Source organism: Nycticebus coucang, chromosome 2 (genome assembly GCF_027406575.1).
Source record: "Nycticebus coucang isolate mNycCou1 chromosome 2, mNycCou1.pri, whole genome shotgun sequence".
Taxonomy (NCBI): Eukaryota; Metazoa; Chordata; class Mammalia; order Primates; family Lorisidae; genus Nycticebus; species Nycticebus coucang.
This window is the reverse complement of record NC_069781.1, coordinates 167,870,134-167,898,109: the sequence shown is the minus strand read 5'-3', so window position 1 is coordinate 167,898,109 and position 27,976 is coordinate 167,870,134. Positions and strand designations below refer to the sequence as shown.

At 38.6% G+C, this 27,976-nt stretch overlaps 3 protein-coding genes and 1 pseudogene across 6 annotated transcripts in view; 2 read left to right on the top strand and 2 right to left on the bottom strand.

Annotated features, from left to right (window-relative positions):
- Positions 1–27,976, top strand: part of NOB1 (NIN1 (RPN12) binding protein 1 homolog) — a 270,061-nt gene that overhangs the window by 163,827 nt on the left and 78,258 nt on the right. The window lies entirely within an intron of this gene.
- NFAT5 (nuclear factor of activated T cells 5) overlaps positions 1–27,976 on the bottom strand; it is a 168,879-nt gene that overhangs the window by 110,662 nt on the left and 30,241 nt on the right. The window lies entirely within an intron of this gene.
- On the bottom strand, positions 19,769–21,229 carry LOC128595988 (tripartite motif-containing protein 59-like; annotated as a pseudogene).
- On the top strand, positions 21,214–22,964 carry LOC128569315 (non-histone chromosomal protein HMG-17-like). The gene is made up of 2 exons (XM_053567488.1): positions 21,214–21,309; positions 21,723–22,964. Exons 1-2 carry the CDS (start codon positions 21,214–21,216, stop codon positions 22,146–22,148), a joined length of 522 nt encoding a protein of 173 aa, XP_053423463.1. The 3' UTR covers positions 22,149–22,964.

Below are 27,976 nucleotides of genomic sequence, written 5' to 3'. Positions count from 1 at the left end.
AAACTTTCTGAGTATTGACATGACACTCAAAGGAAATGCTCACTGAAACATACTGCATTTCAGATTTTCAGGTTTGAGATGCTCAACCTAAGTTTTATGCTAATAATCCAATATTAAAAAAAAAAAATCCAAAATCTGAAAGACTTTCTGGTCCTAAGCATTTCTCAGATAAGAGATATTTAGCCTGTATAATAATGTGGTTTTTCTAGAGCACTGTTATAGGATTATACTACCATAATGAATTAGTTTTCTAATTTTCTTTCCTTTTGTAAGAAACTTTAATTTTTATTTTATTTACTTATTTAGAGAAAGAGTCTTACTTTGTTGCCCTCAATAGAGTGCGATGGTGTCACAGCTCACAGCAACCTCAAACTCTTGGGCTTAAGTGATCTTCTTGCCTCAGCCTCCTTAACTAGCTGAGACTATAGGCACCCACCACAAGGCCTGACTAGCTTTTCTATTTTTAGTAGAGACTGGGTCCCATTCTTGCTCAGGCTGGTCTTGAATTCCTGACCTCAAGCAATCCACCCACCTTGGCCTTCCACAGTGCTAGGATTACAGGCATGAGCCACCACCACAGGCCTCTAATTTCAAGTACCAGAGCCCTTTTTGAAAGTATAACAAATATAGAGGTACCACTACAGAAATCATACTTAAAAGCAGTTTCACTACTACTAGTACGAGGAAAACAACCAACCACATGTAAGAGATCATGAAAAAAGGAGAGTAAAAAAAACAAAAGAAAGAAAAAGTATGTCACAGAAACAAGTTGGGAGAATGAAGCTGCCTTAGAAAAGACAGTGGGAATTTCTTCGACTGACATGAGAGGATAAAAAAAGAAAATGAGAAGAACAAAATAAATTTTCAAGATGAAGAAATAAAAAGTTGAGAAACTTCTATGGGATAGACTCACTGTGCTCTAGAAGAAAATTCAGTTATTTCTATATGCCAGTGGTTAAACTCTAAAAGCAGATGCTTAAAAGGCATGTAAGCATCTTTCTGATCAAGCCAAATGAGAATTTATGTACATTTGTATAATAATGACATTAACAACCTCTAGGACTAACACTTTTATCCCCTGGTCTTAATCTCTTAATTCTTCCATGTAAGAAATCTTTCTTTACCCATGAATGTTTAAAGGACCATTTAATCACATGGAAGAATTAAGAGATTAAGACCAGGGGATAAAAGTGTTAGTCCTAGAGGTTGTTAATGTCATTATTATACAAATGTACATAAATTCTCATTTGGCTTGATCAGAAAGTCAACATTGTAATATACATAGCAGATGATTAGTGGGGCACTTCAAATTATTGTAATCTCTTTTTGTGTATGAATGTCTTTTTGTGTAAGAAGGTAAAAACAAGAAAGTCACAGCTTCCCTAGTAATGTCTACAATTATGCAAAGCAACTGATCCCTGTATACCAGAATTGTTCATTGTTTTCAATAAGTAAGAGGTAGGTAGCATGTCATAATAAAAAACAAAGCAGAAATAGGCTCAGGAACTTTTCTCAGACAAAACAAGGTAAATCAACTTAATTGCAGTTTGGACCCATTATTTTTTCCAAGAAAAATGACCTGCTGCTTCAGGCCCTAGGACCATTTGGGGGTTTATGGGTCCTCCAAATTCCCCAATTAGTTTGAGTTCCATATACTTTCCAATGGGCATACAACTTGAACTGGCAATGTGTAAATTTCAAGGCAAAAAGAACTATTTCTAAAAGAAATGTGAGAGCATATGTATAATGATGTGAGAATTTAAGTTCACTGTAGTTCTAGCACTTATTTTTTATGTGATCTTAGGCAAGTTACTTACCACAGTAAGTCTTAGTTGTCTCATTTATAAAATGGTGGTAATAACTATCTACTTTGTAGAATTGCAAGCACTAGTGATAATGTGCACAACACACCTAAAACTATTGTTAATATATTAATTGGAGCTAGTAACAGAAATGGAAGCCTTAATTCCTGCCCTCAAAAGCATATGCAATGAGGAAGTATTACTGAGATATTCCATAGGCATTATATTTTCTATTACAAAGGCAATCTGATAAATAATTTTTACTTCAAAATACACAGCTTTCCTTTCTACAGGTCTTATCCTTTCTATAGTATCTATCTGGACTGCAAAAGTGCTCTGCTTGGCCTGCACAGTTTTTAAAAACATTTTGAATTAGTTGTCAACATTTAAAAATCACATTTTACACAAAAATCCCAGATTTTTTATTTCTCTTAACCACAGGATATGGCAATGCTAAATCTATATTCCCACAGGGAAAACTGGACTTACCCCTTTACTGTGCTTTCCAGTTACCAAAAGTACCATTCAGCCAATTTCATAGATCTGTATTACACTGTGTCTTGTAGGTATCTGAGTTTTCAATCCCTAAACTAGGGGTTACAAGATTGAAGTCTTTCTATGGAATAAGAAGGGAAGGCAAAAGGTAAATCCTGCCTGAAGAAACTTTCTAGAAGCTTAAAGACCGCAAGAGAAAGTGGTCTCAACTTTCTTGATCCTATACCCCTTTCCAGAGGCAAATTTATTTATTTATTTATGTTTTATTTTTAAGACAAGTCTCACTATGTCGCCCTGGCTAGCGTGCAGTGGCATCACAGCTCACAGCAACCGCAAACTCTTCAGCTTTAGCATTCTCTTGCCTCAGCCTCCCACGTCACTGGAACTACAGGCACCTGCCACAACATGGGGCTGTTTTTTTGTTGTTCTTGTAGTTGTCATTGTTGTTTGGCAGGCCCCGGACTGGATTCAAACCCGCCAGCTCCGGTGTATGTGACTGGCACCCTAGCTGCTGAGTTATAGGCGCCAAGTCTATTTTTTTTTGTTTTTTTTGAGACAGTCTTAGTCACCTTTAGTAGAGTGCTATGGCATCATAACTCACAGCAACCTCAAACTCTTTGAGCCCAAGCAATCCTCTTGCTTCAGCCTTTCAAGTAGCTGGGACTACAGGTACCCACCATGACATCCACCTATTTTTAGAGAAGGGGGTCTTGCTTTTGCTCAGGCTGGTCTCAAACACCTGAGCTCAAGCAATCCACCCAACTGGGCTTCCCTGAATGCTAGCATCACAAGCATGAGCCACTGTGCCTAGGCCAGAGGCAAATTTAATGAGAAAGAAACTGCCTACAATAGCCAAGACTGGTAAGTACCTATCTTTCAGAGGATGAAACAAAGAAGCAATACAAAAGCACTTCCTAGTAAAAGAAAAAAAGAGAATAGACTTTTAGAGAATCGTCAAAACCTTAAAGAGTTTACTTAGTGTATTTCTTTATTTTACAGATATAAAAACTTAGAGCCCAGAGACTGATTATTTGTCCCAAATCAGATAGATGATAGCAAAATCAGAATTAGAATCTTTCAAAATCAAACATGTCAATTTAACATTTATTAAGCACCAAGCCAGGTGAAAGCTTCCATGTAAGATGCTATGATACAAATATATATGTTTGTACTCTTTACAATATTCTACTTTTCCATTTTCTTCTTTTTAACATTTCAATAGGATTTTAAAGACTCCAATAAATGCCACTTTTCTTAAAAAAAAATAAAGAAAGAAACCCAACTTCTTTACTCAAAAGAATTGGAAGCTCATTCTCAAAACAAATATATGTACACATATGTGCATTAATATGCAAACAGCAGCACTATTTACAATAGCCTACAGGTGAAAACAAACCAAATGTCCACCAATGGATTATGTATAAACTGTGATATATCCTACCATGGAAAAGTATTCTCCTATAAAAACAAACTAAATATTAATATCAAATATTAATATTTAATTAATGTTAAATATTAATACTGTTAAATATTAAATATTAATGCTACATGGTAGATAAACCTCAAAACATTAAACTAGTAAGTAAAATAAGGGTAAAGAAGTTAGTTACTGAGATTATCTCATGTTTTGGTATTCCTTTATGGATGGAGTCAGATCAGGGGGCTCCTTTTAAACCACTTGCTTGCAAAGGCTCTGAGATATGTGGATCACTACAAAAGTCTTGAGGTAGGCTCAGTGCCTGTAGCTCAGTGGTTAGGGCACTGGTCACGTACACCAAGGCAAGCGGGTTCAAACCCACCCAGGCCTGCTAAACAACAATGACAGGACGGTGCCTGTGGCTCAGTGGGTACGGCACCAACCCCATATACGGAGGGTAGCAGGTTCGAACCCAGCCCCGGCCAAACTGCAACAAAAAAATAGCCAGGTGTTGTGGCAGGCACCTGTAGTCCCAGCTACTTGGGAGGCTGAGGTAAGAGAATTCCCTAAGCCTAGGAGTTGGAGGTTGCTGTGAGCTGTAACGCCACAGCATAAAGTACAGCATAAAGGGTGATAAAGTGAGACTCTGTCGCTAAAAAGTAAATAAATAAATAAACAAACGACGACAACTACAACAAAAAAATTGCCAGATGTTGGGGCGGGCGCCTGTAGTCCCAGTTACTAGGGAGGCTGAAGCACGAGAATCGCTTAAGCCCAAGAGTTTGGGGTTGCTGTGAGCTGTGACGCCATGACACTCTACCGAGGGCCACATAGTGAGACTCTATCTCAAAAAAAAAAAAGTCTTGAGATACACGAAAATTAAGAAATGTAAAATCTGCACAGATAGCAACTAATGAAGCACTCTCAGCAACACTGGTAAGCTGAACAAGCTGCAACTTGCAAAGGTGAATCAGAAAGGATGCTGTCAACTATGTTTCTTGGAAGTGAAATAATGAACCACGACATAATCCGTCTTAAAACTTTCATAGTGACCTACATATTCACTAGAGCTTAATGCCCCATATGATCCACAATAGTCAGAGCAAGTGGAATATAAAAATCTAGAAATAAAATGATAAATCCAGAATGCTCCAATTAGGAGACATGATTTAACCCCTTTTGAAACAGTGTTCTGTCTCCTGATACCTAATGAAACTTATAAACCTTCTATTTTTGGACTGACTGAACACTAAAGGGATTTAAGTGGACAATTCAATACTATGACTAGCTATGTAGAGATGCTAACTAATATGCTTGAGCATATCATTAACGGGTAAGAGAAGCATGGCCTCTGCCAACTGACAGGACTTGTCATCTGTTTGACCATGAGACTGTAAATATATATATATATATATATATATATATATATATATCTCAAGGTTCCTGGAAGATGACATGTGTTGTCACCTCGCTGGAAAGGTCCTTATGAAGTATGTTAAGTTCCTGTGCTGCCATAAAAATAAAAGAAAAATTCTCCTGGATTTACATGAGCTACTCCAAATGCCAAACTACACTAAGATAATTAGAGGACAAACCCTATAAGTGACCTAAAAGTAAGGATTTCCGGGGCTGATTTCCAGGCCCCTGAAGCAGATGACTTCAACAAGTAGGGAGCTTTTCCCCTAAGATCACAAATCAAGAAACCCCATTCTTTTTTTTTTTTTTTTTTTTGTGGTTTTTGGCCGGGGCTGGGTTTGAACCCGCCACCTCCGGCATATGGGACCGGCGCCCTACTCCTTGAGCCACAGGTGCCGCCCAAGAAACCCCATTCTTTCATCTATAAATTCCTTTCTGTCTTTTAAAGTACTCCCACCAATGGATCCTTTCAGATATTCTGAGAATTGCACATTGGCAGCTGAGTGGAGAATGCCTCAACCTGCCTCATTCTCCCTTTTTTCTTCCACTATGACTCTTTGAAACTACACCTTGCTCTTACAAACCCTTACTGATTTTCTAGCAGGTCAGGCAAAGACCCAGCATCCCTTATTTACCAGTCTCTTAAACCCTGGCCACCCTAACTAATCAATCTAGTTGCTGGCTATGCCAACATCTATATCATATAAAGGAACCTGAACTCATTTTTGTTTCTACCAATATGAATGCCTGGTGAAACCAGTCTGGAAGATAGATGTATGACAAAGTGTAACATCCACAACCAGAGAAGCAGCACCATACTGCTTTTCCTGTTGGTGAGTCAACTGAACACAGAAAAATCTCTATAGAAGCTCAAGAATTGTCTTTTGCCCAAGTAAAGTATTAGAAAGGAATTTTTCCCTCTGCACTGAAAACAGGGATGATGCTGGATGTTTCCTGAGTGATATGCTGAAGTAATATTGTGATCAAACCCTATGGTTTGATTCCACTGATGGCATTCTTGCACCTTTTAAGATGATGCTGACGCTAACCCTCATAACGTCAATGATTGTCAAATTACCAGATGTTATGAATGGCTCACAAGCCAGGCCTATGCAACTTACAGTAGCTCACTTGTTCCTCTTGTTAAGTTGCCGGACACTAAAGATTGGCTATGGACAGAGAAAAAGCCTAGACTGACTCGGTTAAGTGACAAAACCAAGCCCTTACGGCTTCCAAAACTGGACCAAAGGCCTTGAATATCAAATATTTTGTAATTTGTTCTGTTCCCATAGACTGACAGGGACACATGGACAGTGGGGATGTGAAAGTACCAACGATGAAGAAGAGGCACAGCAAACTCCAGCCTGGGAGGTCACAGGTTCCAACCTGACCTTATCTGTAAATTACACTGATCTTTTTATTATGTGTAGTACATATAAGTGGTCCCCACCTAGACGGTCAACATGTTATGGACTTAATTATCTGATGCCCTTTGTTACCAGATACTCTACTTTAAGTACTAGCCAAATTATAAACTTTGACTCTTTTGTTCATAAAATGGTACCAAGTAAATATACTAGACGCGACACATGTATTACAATTCTAAGTTCTTTTTGTGCTGAGGACTTTTTGTCTGACACCGCCACCTCTGGAATATTGGGCTGGCACCACACTCCTTTGAGCCACAGGCGCCACCCTTTGTCTGACATTTTGAATGTGTGAGATTGAAAAGACAGTTTTGGGCATAGTGGCTCATGCCTGTAATCCTAGCACTCTGGGAGGCCAAGGTAGGTGGATTGCCTGAGCTCACAGGTTGGAGATCAGCCTGAGGCAGAGTGAGACCTTGTCTCTAAAAACAGACAGGGGTTGCAGTGGGCATGTATAGTCCCAGCTACTTGAGAGGCTGAGGCAAGATAATCGCTTGAGCCCACGAGTTTGAGATTGCTGTGAGCTATGGCGCCACAGCACTCTACCAAGGACAACAAAGTGAAACTCTTTTATCTCAAAAAAAAAACAATAAAGTTTTGAATCTCTCCATGGTAATAGAACAAGAGTTCAATATCACCATTCAAGCATTGAGAGGACTTCAGTTAGAAGGCAGGAGCAGCCTAGCCTCTGCTGTATTTGAAACTGCTGCCTCTGGATACTGTGACAGCCCAACAGGAAGGAGCTTGTATGATAACTGGTGAAAATGCTTGCCACACAGGGCAAGTAGAGACTGTGATCTACAAAGACAAGATAAATATTCTGCATCAGATTAATAAAGACCTATTTCCAAGAATGGGAGACTGGTTTAATGAGGTGTGGAGAAATGTGCCCAGATCTGTTCTTTTCTAGTTATTTATTCTCGTTCTCATTTATGTCCTTGTCTCTATTTTCCGATCTCTTATTACTGGACTACTAACCCAATCTCCTCTCCACAACTACTGACTCAGCTTTTAATGTGTGGTACTTCTAAGGAACTTCACAAGGAGAATGAAGGACTTAAGGAAGTATCACCCCAAAATATGACTACTTGGTATAAAGAACACTTTTTTTTTTTTGTAGAGACAGTCTCACTACTTTTTTTTTGTAGAGACAGTAGGGTGCCATGATGTCACATGGCTCACAGCAACCTGCAGCTTTTGGGCTTACGCGATTCTCTTGTCTCAGCCTCCCAAGCAGCTGGGACTACAGGTGCCCGCCACAACGCCTGGCTATTTTTTGGTTGCAGTTTGGCCGAGGCTGGGTTTGAACCCGCTACCCTCGGTATATGGGGCCGGCGCCCTACTCACTGAGCCACAGGCGCCACCCTCATACTGAAAGGAGTAAAACTGAAAGCTTTTACTTACAATTGGAAACAGGTAAGATGTCCACTATTGCCCCTACTATTTGGAAGTTCTAGCCAATGCAATCAGGCTTCAGAAGGAGATTAGGGCATCTAATTAGGGCATCTAAGGAGAAAGGGAGCAGAGGAGGTCAAACTCTTACTTTTTGCTGATCATATGATCTTATATTTATTTTATTTTTTTTTTTATTGTTGGGGATTCATGAGGGTACAATAAGCCAGGTATGATCTTATATTTGGAAAACACCACAGACTCAACGACAAGACTCCTGGAAGTGATCAAGAAATACAGAAACATATCAGGGTGTGAAATAAATGTCCACAAATTAGTAGCCTTTGTATACACCAAACTTTGTATAACAGCCAAGTTGTGTGTTCCCACTTAATGGGCACAATGTGGGGGTATAATGGCATACCTCCTGGGGGCAGGACACAACTACAACAGGAACTATTCCTAACAAATGCAAATACTGTAACCTAATTCTTTGTACCCCAAATTAATTTGAAATTTAAGGAAAACAAGTGAGCAAAAGACATGAACAGAAACTATTCAAAAGAAGATAGATTAATGACCAAAGAACATGTGAAAAAAATGGTTAACATCTCTAATCATCAGGGAAATGCAAATCAAAATCACAAAGAAATATCATCTAACTACAATGAGAATGGCTTGTACCAAAAAGTCCCAAAACAACAAACGCTGGTGTGGATGCGAAGAAACAGGAACATTTACACATGGTAGATGAAACTGCACACAGGAACAACCTCTATGGAAAGTAGTAATATGGAGATACTTCAAAGATCTAAAAGTAGACCTATCATTTGATCCAGCAATCTCACTACTGGATAGTTACTCAAAGGAAAAAAAAGACATTCTATATGTAAAAAAGACATCTACATTTGAATGTTTATAGCAGCACAATTCACAACTGCAAAGATGTGGAAACTACCCAAGTGCCTATCAATACATGAGTGAATTAATACAATGTGGTACAGGATGGTCTGGGTGTAGAATATAGGAGAAGAAATTTAGAAATAGAAGACAAATCGAAGTGCTTAGAATGATGTTCATGATATAGAAAATGCTAGCTATGTAAGTATTAGCTATTATTCACAGGAAATTACTATGGAGGAACAAAAAGGATTGTGCTATGTTAATTACAATGACTTATAATAGTTAAAAACAAAATGAAATAACTCTCACCAAAGGATTGGGTAATTAAATAAATTCTGTTATTTAAAAAAAACAATGTTTTACAATCATTACAAATTATAATAGATCTATATTTAGTAACATCAATAAGCAAATAAAACAATTATATAATCCTATTTATGCAGAAAAGTATAAGTAAACGTGTATACATACATAGAGATGTCTGAAAGAATAATGACCAATATATTAACAGTGGTCATATCTAAATATGGCAGAATTGCATGTGCTATGTCCTTGTTTTGTACTTTTTCATGTATTTTATAAAATATGTGTGCATATATGTATATTTTTAAATTCTAATACATTAAATATTAGACCACAGTAGCAGGGAAAAGCAGTACAAAATGAAAAGACCAAGAAGGAATAACTTTAAGAAAAAGATAAAACCTGAGCTTGTGTCTTAAAGAATTCCTTGATCCTGTCCCTATTATTTTTCTGCCATATTTATCCTGTCACCCATGCACAATCCTTTTTTTATCAAGACCAAGTCTCACTTTGTCATACTTCATAGAGTGAGGTGGTGTCATAGCTCACAGCAACCTCAAACTCTTGGACTCAAGCAATTCTCTTGCCTCAGCCTCCTGAGTAGCTGGGACTACAGGTGCCTGCCACAACACCCAGCTATTATTTATTTGGTTTAGCAAGCCTGGGCCGAGTTCAAACCCACCAGCCCCAGAGCATGTGGCTAGCGCCCTAACCACTGAGGTGCAGGCGCCCAGCCACCAGGCCCAATCATGAATGGCTCTAACCACCCATCTTCAACATTCTTAAACCACAGCTTCTACATTTTGATGGAGAAAATAAAAACATAGAGATTAGTACCAGTATGAATTCATGATCTTCCTCAAAGTTCTTCAGAATCCTTTTTTAAGTATTTCTCATCAGCTTTACTCCTTAATAATTCTCGTAAGGCCACAAAATTGCATTTATCATTCTTGGGAAATGACTATTCATCTCCACAGAGAAAAAAAGATGACAGGGTATGAATTACCCATACTTTCTTTCCCAGATAATGAACTATCCTTACCTCCATCCTCCCTTTCGGCTCAAAATGAGAAGCAACCCTTGTATTAAGTCCCTTTTTCTTCATTGCTCCTCCTAAACTTTCTTCATTAATTATTCCTTGTCTTTATTTTCAACTCCCTCCTTTAACAAAAGACTCCTATTTTTATTTATATCTTTTTAGCTCCCACCCAGGTCCTTCCTTTCACACCCACTCTTCATTCAGTGGAAGGTATCTTCCTAGTTGCCTCCCCATCTTCCATTCATATTTACTACTCAACCAATTAGTTCATGGCTTCTGTTTCCACCATTCCATTCAAATTGCTCAGTTGCCAGGAAACTCCTAAATGATTTATTTCCAACTTCTGACACAAATGACTGTTCCTGCTTTCAAGAAACTCCTCTCTCTGCTATCTTCTGTTTATTTTCTTCCTCTGTTGGTTTTTCTTTAGTTTACTCTTCTCTTCATGCCCTTTAAATATTTTTTTCTAAGAGAAATGAATCCTCAACCTTCTTCTCATTCTTCTCCTCTGATCCAGAATTTCACCATTTTACTACCTCCACTACTACCATGCTGATCTAATCATTTCACCTACACTACTTTCAAGTACCTCCTAATTGATTTCCTTTTTATTCATTTTATTATCTACACTGTAGCCAGACTAATCCATTTTAAGCCTAATTCAGATGACACTACTCCTCAGCCTCCACCTCAGCATAAAACTCAAAGTCCTTACATGATCTAGCACCTTAATATCTCTTTCCCATTACCTCCTACAATTCTCCTCCTTACCCATTCTGCTCTAGCTAGTTTGGCCTCCTGGTTATTTCCTGAATATACCAAGTACCTTCTCAACCTCAAAGTCTCTTTTTTCTCTTTCTTTCTTTTTTTTTTTTTTTGTACAGACAGAGTTCCACTTTATCCACCTTGGTAGAGTGCGGTGGTGTCACACAGTTCACAGCAACCTCCAACTCCTGGGCTTAGGCAATTCTCTTGCCTCAGCCTCCCAAGTAGCTGGGACTACAGGTGCCTGCCACAAAAAGCCCAGCTATTTTTTTTTTTTGTTGCAGTTTGGCTGGGGCTGGGTTTGAGCCCACCACCCTTGGTAGATGGGGCCGGCGCCCTACCCACTGAGCCACAGGCGCCGCCCCCAACCTCAAAGTCTCTTTACTTGCCATTCCTTCATCTGGAAAACATTCCTCAGATATCTCCATCGCTTACTCCTTCACTTCCTTTAGGTCTCTGTTCAAACAAGGCATTACTCAAAGAAGGCCCACGATCGTGCTATACAAAATAGCATCCTTATCACCCTATACAAAATAACACCCCCACCACTTTCTTATCCCAAGTAATCCTGCTTCATTTTTTTCACTCCCTGACATATTTAAGATAAAATGTGCCTAACATAAAATTTACTGTTTAAAGAGTACAACCTTGTGGGGTTATCAATACCACCTAATTCCAGGACACTTTTGTCACTCCCAAAAGAAAACCCATCCCCATTAGAAATCACTCTCCATTCCCCCAGCCTTGAGACCCTAGCCACCACTAATTTACTTTCCTTCTCAACAACTTTGCCTGTTCTCACACCTGACTTTTTTTTGTTTGTTTGTTTTGAGACAGTCTCACTCTGTTCCTCAGACTAGAGTGCAGTGGCATGATCATAGCTCTCTGCAACTCCAACTCCTAGGTTCAAGCAACCATGCCAATCAGCCTTCTGAGTAGCTGGGACTATAGGTGTGTTTGCCACTACACTGGGCTAATTAAAAAAATAAAAGTTTTGTAGAGACAGGGTCTCACTATATTGCCCAATCATTTCAAACTCTTGGCTTCAAGTGATCCTCCCACCTCGGCCTCCTAAAGTGCTAGGATTACAGGCCACGAGCTGCCAAACATAGACAACACTTTATAATTATTTGTTTATTGTTTGTTTCTAACCACCAGAATATAAACTGGCAAGGGTGGGGACTTTATTTTCTTTACTTTATATCCCTAGTGCTTTTTTTTTTGTAGAGACAGAGTCTCACTTTATAGCCCTCAGTAGAGTGCTGTGACGTCACAGCTCACAGCAACCTCCAACTCCTGGGCTTAGGTGATTCTCTTGCCTCAGCCTCCAGAGTAGCTGGGACTGCAGGTGCCTGCCACACCACAACATCCGGCTATTCTGTTGTTGTTGTTGCTGTTACAGTTTGGCCGGGGCCAAATTTGAACCTACCACCCTCGATATATGGGGCCGGCACCCTACCCACTGAATCACAGGCACTGCCCATCCCTAGTGCTTTGTGCAAAATTGGTACTCAGTATCCCATAAGCATCTCAATTTCAACATCCAAAACTGAACTCATTACCTTCTGCAGCTTTATTTTTAACAATAATTACTTCAAAGTAGCACTTACCAAACCATGTTCAAATTGTATGTCTATCTCCCCTATTAACAATGTTAAGCCTTTTTATACTTTGAACACTGCGCACAGAATACATATTGAATAAACCATCACCTTCCTAAATATCTTAATATTCACTATATTAATGACTTAAACATATGGATAAAAATTAAACCAATAATTACCATTATAGCAATGATTCATTAACTTCCACCCCGCCATACCTAATTTTTCTCTGGCTATTTCCTAATATTCTAGACAACAAAAGTTATTAAGGCCTAGCAAGAGTAAGCTTCACTTATTATCTATCCTTCATTAATTTTAGGCCCAAGACCCACTTTAGAATTCTCTGGTTCAAAATTAACCACAACAAGCCAGAGAAGGACTACGCTTTTAGGATCATATGCACAAAAAACACAAGATATAAATAATAATGATATAAAATATCACTTGTTGGCTATAATATTTCTTTTTTTTTTTTTTTGTAGAGACAGAGTCTCACTTATTTGCCCTTGGTAGAGTGCCATGGCATCAAACAGCTCACAGCAACCTCCAGCTCTTGGGCTTAAGCGATTCTCTTGCCTCAGCCCTCCAGAGTAGCTGGGACTACAGGCGCCTGCCACAACGCCCAACTATTTTTTTGTTGCGGTTTGGCCAGGGCCGGGTTTGAACCCGCCACCCTTGGGATATGGGGTTGGTGCCCTATCCACTGAGCCACAGGCACCGCCCTGTCTATAAAATTTCTAACACATTTATTCATCTTCTGTGATACGTGCAGTCCTCTTTTTCCCCACTCCTGCTGTCACCAATCCAGGTCCTTATCATACCCACTTTGGTTTATCACACTTGCACAGCTACCCTTTTGCCTCCTTTATCCTCCCCTTCCCTGATCTCTAGCTCTGTAATCCTCAATTTCCTGAACTGAACTTCATTCAATTTTTCAACACACCAAGCTCTCACTTACCTCCAAATCTTTCCAATATGATATTGTCCCCCTACCTGGAACACTCCTCCTCCAACACAGCCCTTTCATCTTTACATGACTGATTTTTATAATTTCAGATCTGAGTTTGGATGCTACTTTCTATCAAAAGCCCTTCCTAATCACTTAGCACATAGGCATCCCTTCTTGGTTCTCACCTCATGGATCTATACTTCCCTTTTCAGAGCACCTAACCTCCTGTTTTTAACTAATTATTTCTTAGTCTGTCTCCCTAACAAGAAGGTAAGCTCAATTAGGGAAGGAATCACATCTACATCTTTTACCATTATATCTGTAGACACTTAGTAAATAAAGTATCTTGGCTACAATCAGAGAAAAAAGGAACAGATTGAATTCAGTACACTTTATTTTCTTTTTTAAAAAACCCTAGCTCTACCACTGACTAAGTGTCAAATTGGATAAGTCACTTAATCATTTGGGATTTGGACTTTATTATTGATAAGATATGGGTGATAATTATACCTCCTAGGTGTCAAAAAATTAAATAACACATATCAAAATTCTCTATAAAATTGTGAGCAAAGTATTGAATGTTAGTGTATTACCTAATTGCCCACTCTGCTATAATCTAAATAAGATTACCTGTTGTATATAACTTGTAAATTAGCCTATTAAAGTTAAATTTTCTCAAAATGAAATCTACTTATTTGGTAGATACAGTAGCCCCCTTAATTTATCTACAATTTCACTTTCTATAGTTTCAATTACCTGTAATCAAACATGGGTAAATTTCAGATTTAAACAACTCGTAAGTCTTAAACTGCATACCATTCTGAATACAGTAATGGTATCTCTTGGTATCCCGCAGCAGTCTAACTCTGTCCTGCCCCGATTGTGAATCCTCCCTTTGTCCAGTGTATCCATGCTATATACACTACCCACCCCTTAGTCACTTAGAGCCATTTAGATTATCAGATTGACTATTGAGGTATCTCAGTGTTTTGTATTCAAGTAACTCTTATTTTACTTAATATATAGTGATGCTGGCATTTTGGATATGCCAAAGAGAAGTAGTAAGCGCTCCTTTTGAGTGAAAAGGTGAAAGTTCTTGACTTAAAAAGGAAAGAAAAAAAATGTATGCTGAGATAGCTAAAACATACAATAAAGTTAAATCTTTTAATCTGTGAATCTGTGAAGAAGGAAAATGAAATTCACAGTAGTTTTGCTGTCACATTTCACACTGCAAATTTTATAGCCAGTATGTATGTGTTAAGTGCTTAGATAAGATAAAAAAGGCATTAAATTTGTGGGTGGGAGACATGAACAGAAAACATGTTCCAATTGATGACAACATGCTGCACCAGTAAACTTCAGCAAGGGAATCCCATGAAATGGGTGACACTAGACATTTACCACAAATGAGGGATTGTAAAACAGATTCAAGAATACAGATCAACAATAGCCTAATGCAAAGTCGCAGTGCCTATGTCATTCACCTCACTTCATCTTACCATGTAGGCAATGTATCATACACATCATCATAAGAAGAGCAAATACAGTAGAATATTTTGAAGAAACCACATTCACATAATTTTTACCATAGCATATGTTATAATTGTAATTATAAAATTATATAATTATAAATTATATAATTATAAAATTATATAATTATAAATTATATAATTATAAAATTATATTTTTTATATAAAATTATATTATATAATTATAAAATTATATTTTATAATTGTTATATGTAGTGTCAGATATCATTGTTAATCTCCTACTATGCCTAATTTATAAATTAAACTTTATCATACATATGTATGCATAGGCAAAAAAGCAGTAGGCATGTACTACATAACTATATTTTAGTTAATAACAGACCACATATATGATGATAGTATCTTAAGATTATAATGGGGCACGTAGGCCGGGTGTGGTAGCTCACGCCTATAATCCTAGCACTCTGGGAGGCCAAGGTGTGTGGATTGCCTGAGCTCACGATTTGGAGACCAGCCTGAGCCAGAGTGAAAGCCCATCTCTAAAAATAGCCAGACGTTGTGGCGGTCACCTATAGTCCTAGCTACTTGGGAGACTGAGGCAAGAGAATTACTTGAGCCCAGCAGTTTTACATTGCTATGAGCTATGACACCATAGCACTCTACCAAGGATGACAAAGTAAGACTCTGTCTCAAATAAATAAATAAATAATGGGGCACATACAGAAATCTGATATATGACATCTAGTAATGACATTGCATATCAAGTAGGAGAAATGACTGATATTCAGTAATGGTATGCACGTGCAATGGCTCACACCTTAATGCTAGCACGCTGGGAGGCCAAGGCAGGTGAATTACCTGAGCTCATGAGTTCAAGACCAGCCTGAGCAAAAACGAGACCCCGTCTCTACTAAAAATAGAAAAAATTGAGACAAGAGGATCGCTTGAGCCCAAGTTGGAGGTTACTGTGAGCTATGACGCCACAGCACTCTACCCAAGGGGGCAGCTTGAGACTCAAAAAAAAAAAATTTTTTTTTTTCAGTAATGGTACTAGGATACTTGGTTCTCCATCTAAAAAATATATTTAGGCCAGGTCACTCTCTGACATTTTTTATAAGGATAAAATTTATGTAACAAAGTTTACCTTTTAAAGAGTACAAATCAGTGTTTTAATATATTCACAAACTTGTGTAGTCATCAATATTATCATCACCCCAAAAAGAAAACTAATCCCCATTAGAAATAATTCTCCACTCCTGTAATCCCAGTTTTTAGGAGGCTAAAGTAGGAGGATTGTTTGAGGCCAAGAATTCAAGACCAGTTTGGGCAACATAGTGAGATACTCTCCATCTCTACAAAGAATACAAAAATTAGCCAGGTGTAGTGGTGCACACCTGTAGTCCCAGCTATTGGGGAAGGTGAAGCAGGAAAATCAAGTGAACTCAAGAGTTCGAGGCTACAGTAAGCTAAGACTTTGCCAGTGTACCCCAGCCTGAGCAAAACAGTAAGACATGGTCTCAAAAAATACATATATGTTGGTTAATCATATATATAATCATGTACACATACTTTTTTAAGACAAGGTCTCAAAATTACATTAATTACAAATATAATTTATAACAATTTTTTATAATTCTAAATCTGTAACTATCATGTAAATTATAATTGATTAGATATTGTAAATTATAATTGATATACAACAGTGGTCCCATAAGATTTAATGGAGCTGAAACATTCCTATCTCCTAGTGCTGTAATACCACAATGATATGCAACCACCATGACCAGTATGTTACAATTGCCTACAGTATTCAGTACAGTAACACACTGTACAGGTTTGTAACCTAGAAGTAATTTAGGTTTGTGTAAGCTCTATGATAATCCCAAAGTTAAATCGTCTAATGATGCACTTCTCAGAACATATCTCTATAAAGCAACCAGCAGAGAATCTTGGAAAGTACCCCCACTAGATAAAGAAAAACTGCTATATAATAGAAACAGAATAGCCCAATTCCAGCTCTTAGCTGTTTCAACTAATTAGTAGTAGATTTTCCTGAACCTATTAAAGTTGTCAAATGCTGGGTGGCACCTGTGGCTCAAAGGAGTAAGGCGCCAGCCCCATATGCTGGAGGTGGTGGGTTCGAACCCAGCCCTGGGTGGCGCCTGTGGCTCAAGGGGTAGGGCGCCGGTCCCATATGCCCGAGGTGGCGGGTTCAAACCCAGCCCCGGCCAAAAAATATATATATATAAAAAAAAAAAAAAAAAAAAAAAAAAACCCAGCCCTGGCCAAAAATAAAAAATAAAAAATAATAAAAAAATACATCTTAAAAAAATAAAAAATAAAAAATAAAGTTGTCAAATGCTAACAGGTTAATAAACATCCAGGAAAGTGGGGGTAAATTTTAGCCCATTAATAGCTACAGCTGAAAATAGCAACAGGGGGCGGGAGGGGAGGGAATGGTCCCAATATAAAAAAGGGTTAAAATACAAACTTTACAAATTCTGATAAGCTTATAATCTTACACTGTATCCAAATGGCATATTTTCCTCCAATAATAAACTCAAAGATGTAATTTATTTTTCCTCCTCCTCCTTCAATTTAATTTGCTTCCTTTTCCTCTCCCCATTCTTCACACCAATCAGTTTTAGGATTACAGCACTTTTGCCTATATTCTCCAAATGACTTTGATAAAAATGTAACTGTGCTGCAATACCAGAAGCAAACCAAATTTATTCATTTGGCAAATGCCATTTCATTTGTTTCTTCTTTAGATGTTTCATGATAACATCTAGAAAAAGGAATACAGGAACTCAGCAAAAATCATATATATATTTTTTTAATTGTTTGGGTTTTTTGTTGTTTTTTTTTTAAGAGACAGAGTCTCACTTTATCGCCCACAGTAGAGTGCCGCAGCGTCACACAGCTCACAGCAACCTCCAGGTTTTGGGCTTAGGTGATTCCCTTGCCTCAGCCTCCCGAGTAGCTGGGACTATAGGCGCCCACCACAATGCCTGGCTGTTGCAAAAATCATATTTTAAAAAGTTAACCAGTCAAGGGGTGGCGCCTGTGGCTCAGTGAGTAGGGCGCCCGCCCCATATGCCGAGGGTGGCGGGTTCAAACCCAGCCCCAGCCAAACTGCAACAAAAAAATAGCCGGGCGTTGTGGTGGGCGCCTGTAGTCCCAGCTACTCGGGAGGCTGAGGCAAGGGAATCGCGTAAGCCCAAGAGTTAGAGGTTGCTGTGAGCCGTGTGACACCACGGCACTCTACCTGAGGGCAGTACAGTGAGACTGTCTCTACAAAAAAAAAAAAAAAGTTAACCAGTCAAAATAAAATTCTGACTAAGATTTGTTGGTTAGTTCATGTATTCATATTTAGTAAGAGTGTGTACATATATAAAATATTCAAAACACACCACAAACCTAAAATTACTTTATTCATTTTTGGCAGTAAACAACTAGAAAAAATATGTACTTAAACCAGGCATTTTTCATGACTCTTTACACAAAAATAAAATTGCTAAAAATTTTTGGCTGGACACAGTGGCTCAATCTTAGCACCCTGTGAGGCCAAAGTAAAAGGATTGATTGAATTCAGGAGTTAGAAACTAGCCTGAGCAACAGTGAGAGCTCTGTCTTCACTAAAAAGATATAAAAAAGGGTGGCACCTGTGGCTCAAGGGAGTGGGGCACCAGCCCCATGTGCTGGAGGTGGCAGGTTCAAACCCAGCCCCTGCAAAAAAAAAAAAAAAAGAAAAGAAAAAGAAAGATATAAAAAATTAGCCAGGTATTGGGGCACGCAATGGTAGTCCCAGCTACTCAGTAGGTATCCCTGGAGCCCAGGAGTCTGAGGTTACTATAAACTATGACTACCCACCACACTCTACTCAGGGCGACAACAAAAAAGAAAAAAGAAAACAAGAGAAAAGACAATACTTGGTGTTGACAAAGGTTCTGGGAAATTGGTCTTGCTAATGGATATAAAAACAATATAAACTTTTGGTATCAAAATTCTACAAAATTTGTATATGCTTTTTTCCCAGTAGTTATACTTCTATAAATTTAAATTTACAAAAAAAAAATATATAGCTAAGTATGCAAAGATATAGATGTATATAAGAATGCTCTCTTCAGGGCAGTGCCTGTGGCTCAGAGGAGTAAGGGGCCAGCCCCATATGCCAGAGGTGGTGGGTTCAAACCCAGCCCTGGACAAAAACCGCAAAAAAAAAAAAAGAATGCTCTCTTCAGAATTTCTAGAAGCATGAAACCTTGAAACATCCTCAATGTCATCAATAAAGTAGTGGTTAAATAAATGATGACAAAGATCACACATCCACATTATAAAATACAATGTAGCCATTCAAATAAAGACACAGATTTATTTGGACCATATGAAAGTCTACAACATAATTGAGTGAAGGAAACAGATTTCAAATCATGAAAGAGCATATAGAAAATGATGTCATGTATGTAAAATAAAGCATAAAAATATTACATGTAATTGGTTATCTTTGAGAAATAAAATTTTGGTACTATTTGCTTTATTATTTGTATTTCTTCCATTGTTTTAAGTTGTTTTTTTTTTCCAAATCAAGCAATTATTAGATTTTATTGCTTTCTAAAAGCAATAAAGACACAGCCTCATTTCTAATTTTGCCATATTTCTAACCAACAAAAACATGAAAAATAGAACATTATTATTTGTTGCAATTCTAATAAAGCTTAGTTTGCTACTTACGTACCCCTACATCTCTACTTAGGAATGGTTAGTTTCTGCCATACAGAATAAGCCCATTTAAACAAATCAGATTTAAGTTTTCAATGAGAAATTACTTTCCACATAAATTCCTTCAACATCTCTAAAGCACGACATAGTATATTTTCACATTATGCAAATTGTTAGATAAACTTCGGTAAACAGATAAAAGAAACTTCAGAAAAACATATTGAAATAATTTCATTTAAAAAGGTTATTATGTACAAGACACGATTGTAAAAAATAAAATAAAATAAAGGTTCTTATGCGTTGCTTGAAAAAAAGTACCAACATCAGTATCACTGAAATTAGTGTAACTATAACAATGTTTAAAATTTTTAAAAATTCAAATTCTTTTTCATCCTTATCAGGCCAGGAACATGGCATCCTTTTTGAAGAAATTTTCATTTCAGGAATGAGCACTTTCTTAATTTGTCCTATTTCTGTTCTGGTCCATTCTTTTGCGTATGTGAGGATAAATTTCAACAGGACCTCAAGAAGTGGTCTTTGTTTCAAGATCTGCACACGTTGGCGAACATCATCAACTTTTTCAAGAAATTTCAGTGGAGACTCTTCTTGTAAAGATGTTATCACTGTCATTAGTTGAACCTGCTGCTCTCTCAGTTCTTTCATTCTTTCAATTTGTGGAGTATATATATATATTTTTTTTTTTTTTTGGCCGGGGCTAGGTTTGAACCCACCACCTCCAGCATATGGGACCGGCGCCCTACTCCTTGAGCCACAGGCGCCACCCCGTGGAGTATATTCTTGATTAATCAGATGACCAACATCACAGACAGCTGGTAGGAAAAATTTTTTTTTCTGTTCTAATGTATCACTAAGCTCCTTAAAGTACTAGAGAACAACTTCCTTAGCACCTTGGACCCTTTTCTCAGAATGAGATTTTTGTTTTTCCAGCTTTTCAATAAGACGAGTAAGATCTGTCCAATGTGTGTGTCAGTCAACTGTTCAAGCAGGTTTTGAGGTGTGTCCTTTTCTTTCAGATAGGCATTTTGAAGGTCATCTATAGGATGACCATGGTGTTGACCTATGGTAAGGCAATGACCACAAACTAATTTTTTATCCAGTAAGCAATAAACATTTAAGGGTTCAGGGCAGGTGACAATATCTGGATGGTCTTCTTGTTGGTACTTCTCAATAATAGCCCTTAATGCTAAATTAATAGGTAAAGATTCAATGCCACTTGGAGCAATTTCAATTAACACTTGTGCAGTTAGGGCATTTGAGTGGAATTCGTAAAGGTCTCCATACATAAAAATTACCAGAAGCCTGAAGAACATTTTGAAAGCAATTTCTACAAAATGTCTGAGAACATGGTAGTACACAAGGATCTTCAAAAACACTGTAACAGATGGGACACGTTAACTCATCCTCAAAATTGTGCATTTCCATGGGGAGAAGAGAGACCATGCAACTTTACAGCCACCACAGCGCTGAAATGGAGCAACACAGTCCCCGAGCCAGCGCTAAGAGCAGCGCTGCACTCCCGCCCTACTCCACATGCCCCTGCTCGGGGTGTTGTAAGTTTTTTTTTGTTTGTTTGTTTTTGTTGTTGTTGTGACAGAGTCCCACCCTATGCCCCTGAGCAGAGTGCGGTGGGCGTGGTAGCTCACCACAACCTCAGACTCGGGCTGCGGGCACCCCGCTGCCTCAGCCTCCGGAAGCCGCTGGGATTACAGGCGCTCGCCGCGGCGCCCGGCTGGGTTTTGCCATTTGTTTTCATGAGTCAGGGTCTCACTGTCGCTCAGGCGAGTCACGAACTCCTGAGCTCAAGCGATTCTCCCTCTTCAGCCTCCCACAGTGCTGGGATTACAGGCGTGAGCCACCGTGCCCGGCGTGTTTTAAGTTTTAAAGTAACTATTTTCCTTTTATAATAAAAAAATAAAGCTAAGTTGTGCTTATTTTATTTTTGAGACAGAGTCTTGTTCTGTCCCCCTGGCTAAATAGACTTCAGTGGCGTCATCATACCTCACTGCATACGAGTCCTGGACTCGGAGCAGTGTGAAGAAGAGGAGGCGAGAACGACCCCCGGACCGACAGAAGCTCGCGCGTCGCTGCATCCCTGCGTACAGCGCCTACGTCCCGCCGCCGTTGCCACCATGCCCAAAAGATAAGGCTGAAGGGGATGCTAAAGGAGATAAAGCCAAGGCAAAGGACGAACCACAGAGAAGATCTGCAAGGTTGTCTGCTAAACCTGCTCCTCCAAAGCCAGAGCCCAAGCCTAAAAAGGCCCCTGCAAAGAAGGGAGAGAAGGTACCCAAAGGGAAAAAGGGAAAAGCTGATGCTGGCAAGGAGGGGAATAACCCTGCAGAAAACCGAGATGCCAAAACAGACCAGGCACAGAAAGCTGAAGGTGCTGGAGATGCCAAGTGAAGTGTGTGCATTTTTGATAACTGTGTACTTCTGGTGACTTAGTTTGAAATACTATTTTTTATCAAGTTTTATAAAAATGCAGAATTTTGTTTTACTTTTTTTTTTTTTAATCTATGTTGTTAGCACACAGAACACTTCATTGTTTTTTGGGGAAGGGGCATATGTCACTAATAGAATGTCTCCAAAGCTAGATTGATATGAGGGAAAATGTTTTTCCCTCTAGTTTTGAGAGACTTCCTCTTGGCTCCCAAGAGGAGGGACTCCCTGATGTTGACACACAGCTACCTTGGCACAAATGCCTTGTGGTATGGAAAAACTAATTTGTTTTTATGTCCTATTCTCCCTCAGTCTTCAGCATAGTCTTAACTCCCTTAAACCCAGTCACCTCTTGTGACCTGACCCCCAATAAATGGTTACCAGTATATCAAGGAATCTGGACTTTTTCAATAATACCACTGAGATGGCATCCCTCAAAAGAGTAGCGGTTCCATTTGTAGATTGTTGGATCTTCAGATAAATTCTACCATTTTCATTTCATTTCCTGAAAGTTAGGGTCGGCTTGTGAAAAGTTGTTAAACAACATGCTAAATGTGAAATGTCAACCCTCACTCTAAACTTCCCTGTTCAGAGCATCAAATGAAGACTTCATTGGGTTTTATAGTGGCTTTCTGATTTTTGGTAGAACATTGAAGAAGGGAGTTTGAAAGTTGTTGTATACTGTTAACGATCATCTGCCCATGTCCTGCCTGAAATACCATGATTGTTTATGAAAAGTATCTTTAATAAAGCTGGATACAGTTTGGCTTGGAAAAAAAAAAAAAATGAGTCCTGGACTCCACATGATCTCTGAAAATATGCAATTAATGGACAAGTTAGGTGAACAATGTACTACTAAAAAGAAAGTAGGAAAAGGGGAGGGTCCTGCACTGAGGACACTCCACATAATACTCTTTATTCCAACACTAGATAGTGATGAATATTCAAATAGTTCTATATAGAAGAGGACCTAGAATCTTTTTTTTACCAACTTCTCTGTAATTTGGCATTTCCAAATGGATAGATTCTCTTTTAGGTAATATTATACATTCCAACTTAAAATGATTTTTCCAAAAGAATTTATCTCTCAATAGTTTTTCAATTCACTCATATAGTAAAGGACTGCTAAATTTTACTTTTTATTTATTTTAATTTAATTGCTTAATTATTTATTTAGAGACAGAGTCTCATTCGGTTGTCCAAGCTAGAGCGTAGTGGTGTCATCCCAACACACTGCAACCTTAAACTCCTGGGTTTAAGAGATCCTCCTGCCTCAACCTCCTAAACAGCTGTGACTATAGGAACACACCACCGTGGTTAATTTTTCTAATTTTTATAGAGATGGGGTCTTGCTATGTTGCTCAGGATGTTCTCAAACTCCTGTCTTCCAGTAATCTTCCCATTCACTTTCCCAAAGTACTAGGATTATAGGCATGAGCCACCATGCCCAGCCTTATTTCTAAATGTATTTTATTTGGGAGATTCTAAAATATAATTTGCTTCTAGGCTAGTTGATAGTTGATGTTTCTGATAAGGACAAACAAGAGAACAGAATACATCTAAATTTAATGAGAAATGCACTCTTAGGTTTACATACAAATCAGTAAACAATTACATGTAGGGGGAATAGAATTACTCAGTAGCTATTTCTCTGGCTCTAGGTTACTTTTCTATTTCTAGGATTAGCAATCATTTCTCTTCTAAAGTTTGCCACCACCAGCCCATCATAATCCCACCAAGTTAAGTATCCATAATCCTAACTAGAGACCTCATATTAAGTAATTCTTAGAAGTTAGTTTCTATAAGGGGAAATATTAAGCTTATAGGTCAATAAGGTTATCCATCAAAAAATTATTTGGCAAAAGTATAAGTCATTTTATAAGAATTACTATAAATTACCAAATTGCCTAAATTAAACTTAATACACTTATTTGTTAATAAAATCTATTCGTGCATAGCTAATATACATTTTACCAGTAAACAAACTGGTAAATAGGTTAAGATTAATGTAACTTTAATAAACTGAGTCATATCCCTATTCTCTCATTTATTCTCAAATAAGCTTTTATTAAACTTCAGCTGTGGCAATAATCTAAGAAAATATCATTCTCAGAGAACTCAAATTAATCAACAAAAAAAGACCCAATAATTCCATATATCACTGGGCAAGAGACATGAATAAAACCTTTCCTAAGACAGACAAATGGCTAATAAACATTTGAAAAAATGCTCATTGTCCCTTATCACCAGAGAAATGCAAATCAAAACTACCCTGATATATCACCTAACCCCAGTGAGAAAGGCCCACATCACTAAGTCTCAAAGCTGCAGATGCAGGTATGGATGTGGAGAAAAGGGAACACTTTCACACTACTGGTGGGACTGCAAACTAACACAATCTTTTCGGAAGGAAGTATGGAGAATACTCAAAGAACTCAAATTAGACTTCCCATTTGATCCTGCAATCCCATTACTAGGCATTTACCTGAAAGAAAAAAAATCATTTTCTCATAAGGACATTTGCATTAGACTATTTATGCAGCTCAATTTACAATCATCGATTTGTGGAAACAACCTAAATGCCCACCAACACAGAAATGGATTAACAAGCTGGGGTATATGCATACCATGGAATACTATACAGCCATTAAAAAAGATGGAGACTTTACATCTTTTGTATTAACCTGGACAGAGGTGGAACACATTCTTCTTAGTAAAGCATCACAAGAATGGAGAAGCAAGAATCCAATGTACTCAATTCTAATATGAAAGCAGCAGATAACCTAATACAACGTGGGGAGTAGGGGAATAAGGGAGCAGGGAGAAAAGAAGGAATACTTGGGGGGGGTCACAGTGTATGGCACACCTCTTGGGGGTGGAACACAATTATAAAAGGGACTTTAATCAATGCAATCAGTGGAACCTAATTCTTTGTATCCTCAACGAATCCCAAACAAAGAAAACGAAGAAAATATTCTTTTAAATAGAAAGTTTCTAATAGTTGAGGACCAGTGAAGTGAAATTAAAAAAAAATAAATTAAGCACTTTAATGTGCATACAAAACACATATACTACTTAACAATTCCTCTTAACCAGGTCTTTTGAGGAATATAATTATACCTAGATTTAATCTAGCAGTTACTCAAGGTCCTCATTAACCCCTACCAATGTCTAATTAATAATACAAATACAAAGAGAACAGCTTTGTGAGACTTAGTAGGGTTTATAGTTTCCATAGCTACTAAAGTATGTCTCACTTCACTAATGCAGCTTTTCTTCTTCCTGGCTCACTGTCACTATCCTGTGACATTTATTGGAAAACTGCAATCCTCTTGCTACTATTAAATATAAACATTTGCTTTCCAGAAATTAACAAAATGAATCAACCGTGCATATTAATAGTAAAAAAAAAAATTCCAATCCAAATGAGGTTAAAATATCTACTGCCATGAATTTTCACAAAGCCATTTGTAGTATATGCTGCCTTGTCAAAAGTTAATTTTTGATTATCAAAACTGTAGTAGTATCAGGGGTCCTCAAACTTTTTAAACAGGGGGCCAGTTCACTGTCCCTCAGACTGTTGGAGGGCCGGACTATACTTAAAAAAAAAAAAACTATGAACAAATTCCTATGCACACTGCACATATCTTATTTTGAAGTAAAAAAAAAAAAACGGGAACAACGCCTCATGTGGCCGATGGGTCGTAGTTTGAGGACCCCTGATTAGGTCATCCCTTTTACTTGTGAAGCTAAAGATTTTGGGTCCCCTCTAGAAAGTAACAAATTCACACTCTATGAAAACAGAAGAAAAATAACAGACAACGAAAATATACTCTTTCTACATGCTGTCACTTAATTACCTGTCTCATTAATTTCATAAACAAAAGTTGGTATATCTCACGTTTTTTCATAATAGGGGTTTATTCTTTTCTTTATGCTTTTTGTATTTTCCTAAATTTCTGTAATAAACATTTATACTTTAGCAATCAAAAGAAAGTATAATTAATGTTTTTTTAATTCTATACAAATGCTAATTGGACTTTTAATTATTATTTCAGATTAATATTAAGGTACAATCAGGTTACATTGTTTGCATTTGTTAGGTAAGGTGCCTGTTGTAGATGTGCCCCAAACCCAGGTGTGCATTGACCCCATTAGGTGAGAGCAAACCAATCCTCTCCCTCTTCCTCCTTCCCCTCAACTTGAATTGAGATTTTCTCTTCTGTGGCTGTGTATTAGTTCATCTGTTTGCTTAGTATTAGTTTTCAGTACACAGGATACTTGTCTTTTCCATTCTCATGCTATTTTACTGAAGAGAATGTTCTCCAATTCTATCCAGGTTAGTACAAAAGATGTAACGTCTCCATCATATGATAATTCTTTTTAACTTTTTTGAGGAACCACTTGTTTCTCACAGCAGCTATACCATTTTACATCGCCACTAGCAATACATGATGATAGCTACTTTTATTAGAGACAACTCTACTAAAAAAATCAAGTATATAAATTCTATTCTGTGAGTGAGAGCAAGATGGCAGCTAAGTAACAGCTTCCCTGCAACTGGGCACCGTGAATCTAGGGAGATAAGACTCCAGACATCTCTGGCTGGTGGGATATGCCTATAATCATCCCTTTGAAGATACAAGGAATCAGCAAGAGACTTCTGGAGCCCAAGAGGAGGACAAAAACAGTGCAAAACTGGCAATTGCTTGCGTGTGTTCAATCGTCTAATCCCGCCGGCAGCTGTTAGTACAGCAGCAGTGAGACTGCAAACCGGAAAGGCCTTACCTGTGAACTGTTTTGGTGTTTTTGGACTTGGCACTCTATTGAACTGCCTTGGGGAGAGCTTGAGCAGGAGTGCAGAGAAGTTTGGATGTTGTCTAGGGCCCAAGACTGAGCCACTGAGCTGGACAGAGCTAAGTGTTCGGCTCTGGGCCACAGGGAGCTATTGTGAGAGAACTGCCCTGGCAAGCTCCACCCACAGGGTCCCACAGCAAAGATTAGGTGGGAGCAAGTAACCTAGTGACTGAGCAGCCTAAAGGCAGGGACTGAACCCCCTTACAGCCTTAACCCTCAGGGACAGAGTGAGACCGGTTTTGGCACACTGGGTAAGTGGATAGCTACTTCAGCAGTGATCCCAGCGACAAGCACTTTCCCGGGAAAGCTTCTACTTAGCCACGTTTAGAAGTTTAAAGTGCCGGGCGTGCCTGTGGCTCAGTGAGTAGGGCGCCGGCGGTGGGTGGCGGGTTCAAACCCAGCCCCGGCCAAACTGCAACAAAAAAATAGCCGGGTGTTGCGGCGGGCGCCTGTAGTCCCAGCTACTCGGGAGGCTGAGGCAAGAGAATCACGTAAGCCCAAGAGTTAGACGTTGCTGTGAGCCGTGTAACGCCACGGCACTTTACCGAGGGCAGTACAGTGAGACTCTGTCTCTACAAAAAAAAAAAAAAAAAAGAAAGAGAAGTTTAAAGTGCCTTTTAAGAGGGCTGAAGAGAGATTTAGGGTGTCCACCCTGTGGGGTTTGAAAAATCAGCAGATTGGGCGGCGCCTGTGGCTCAGTGAGCAGGACGCCGGCCCCATATGCCAAGGGTGGCAGGTTCAAACCCAGCCCCGGCCAAACTGCAACAAAAAAATAGCCGGGCGTTGTGGCGGGCACCTGTAGTCCCAGCTACTCAGGAGGCTGAGGCAGGAGAATCGCCTAAGCCCAGGAGTTGGAGGTTGCGTGAGCTGTGTGATGACATGGCACTCTACCGAGGGCAATAAAGTGAAACTCTGTCTCTACAAAAAAAAAAAAA

Excerpts from the sequence above, each read along its gene's own strand:
- LOC128569315 (XM_053567488.1), top strand. The coding sequence starts at position 21,214 with ATGGAGCAACACAGTCCCCGAGCCAGCGCTAAGAGCAGCGCTGCACTC. Across the intron at positions 21,310-21,722 it reads GGTGTTGTAAGTTTTTTTTT|ACTTCAGTGGCGTCATCATA; the intron begins GTTTGTTTGTTT and ends CTGGCTAAATAG.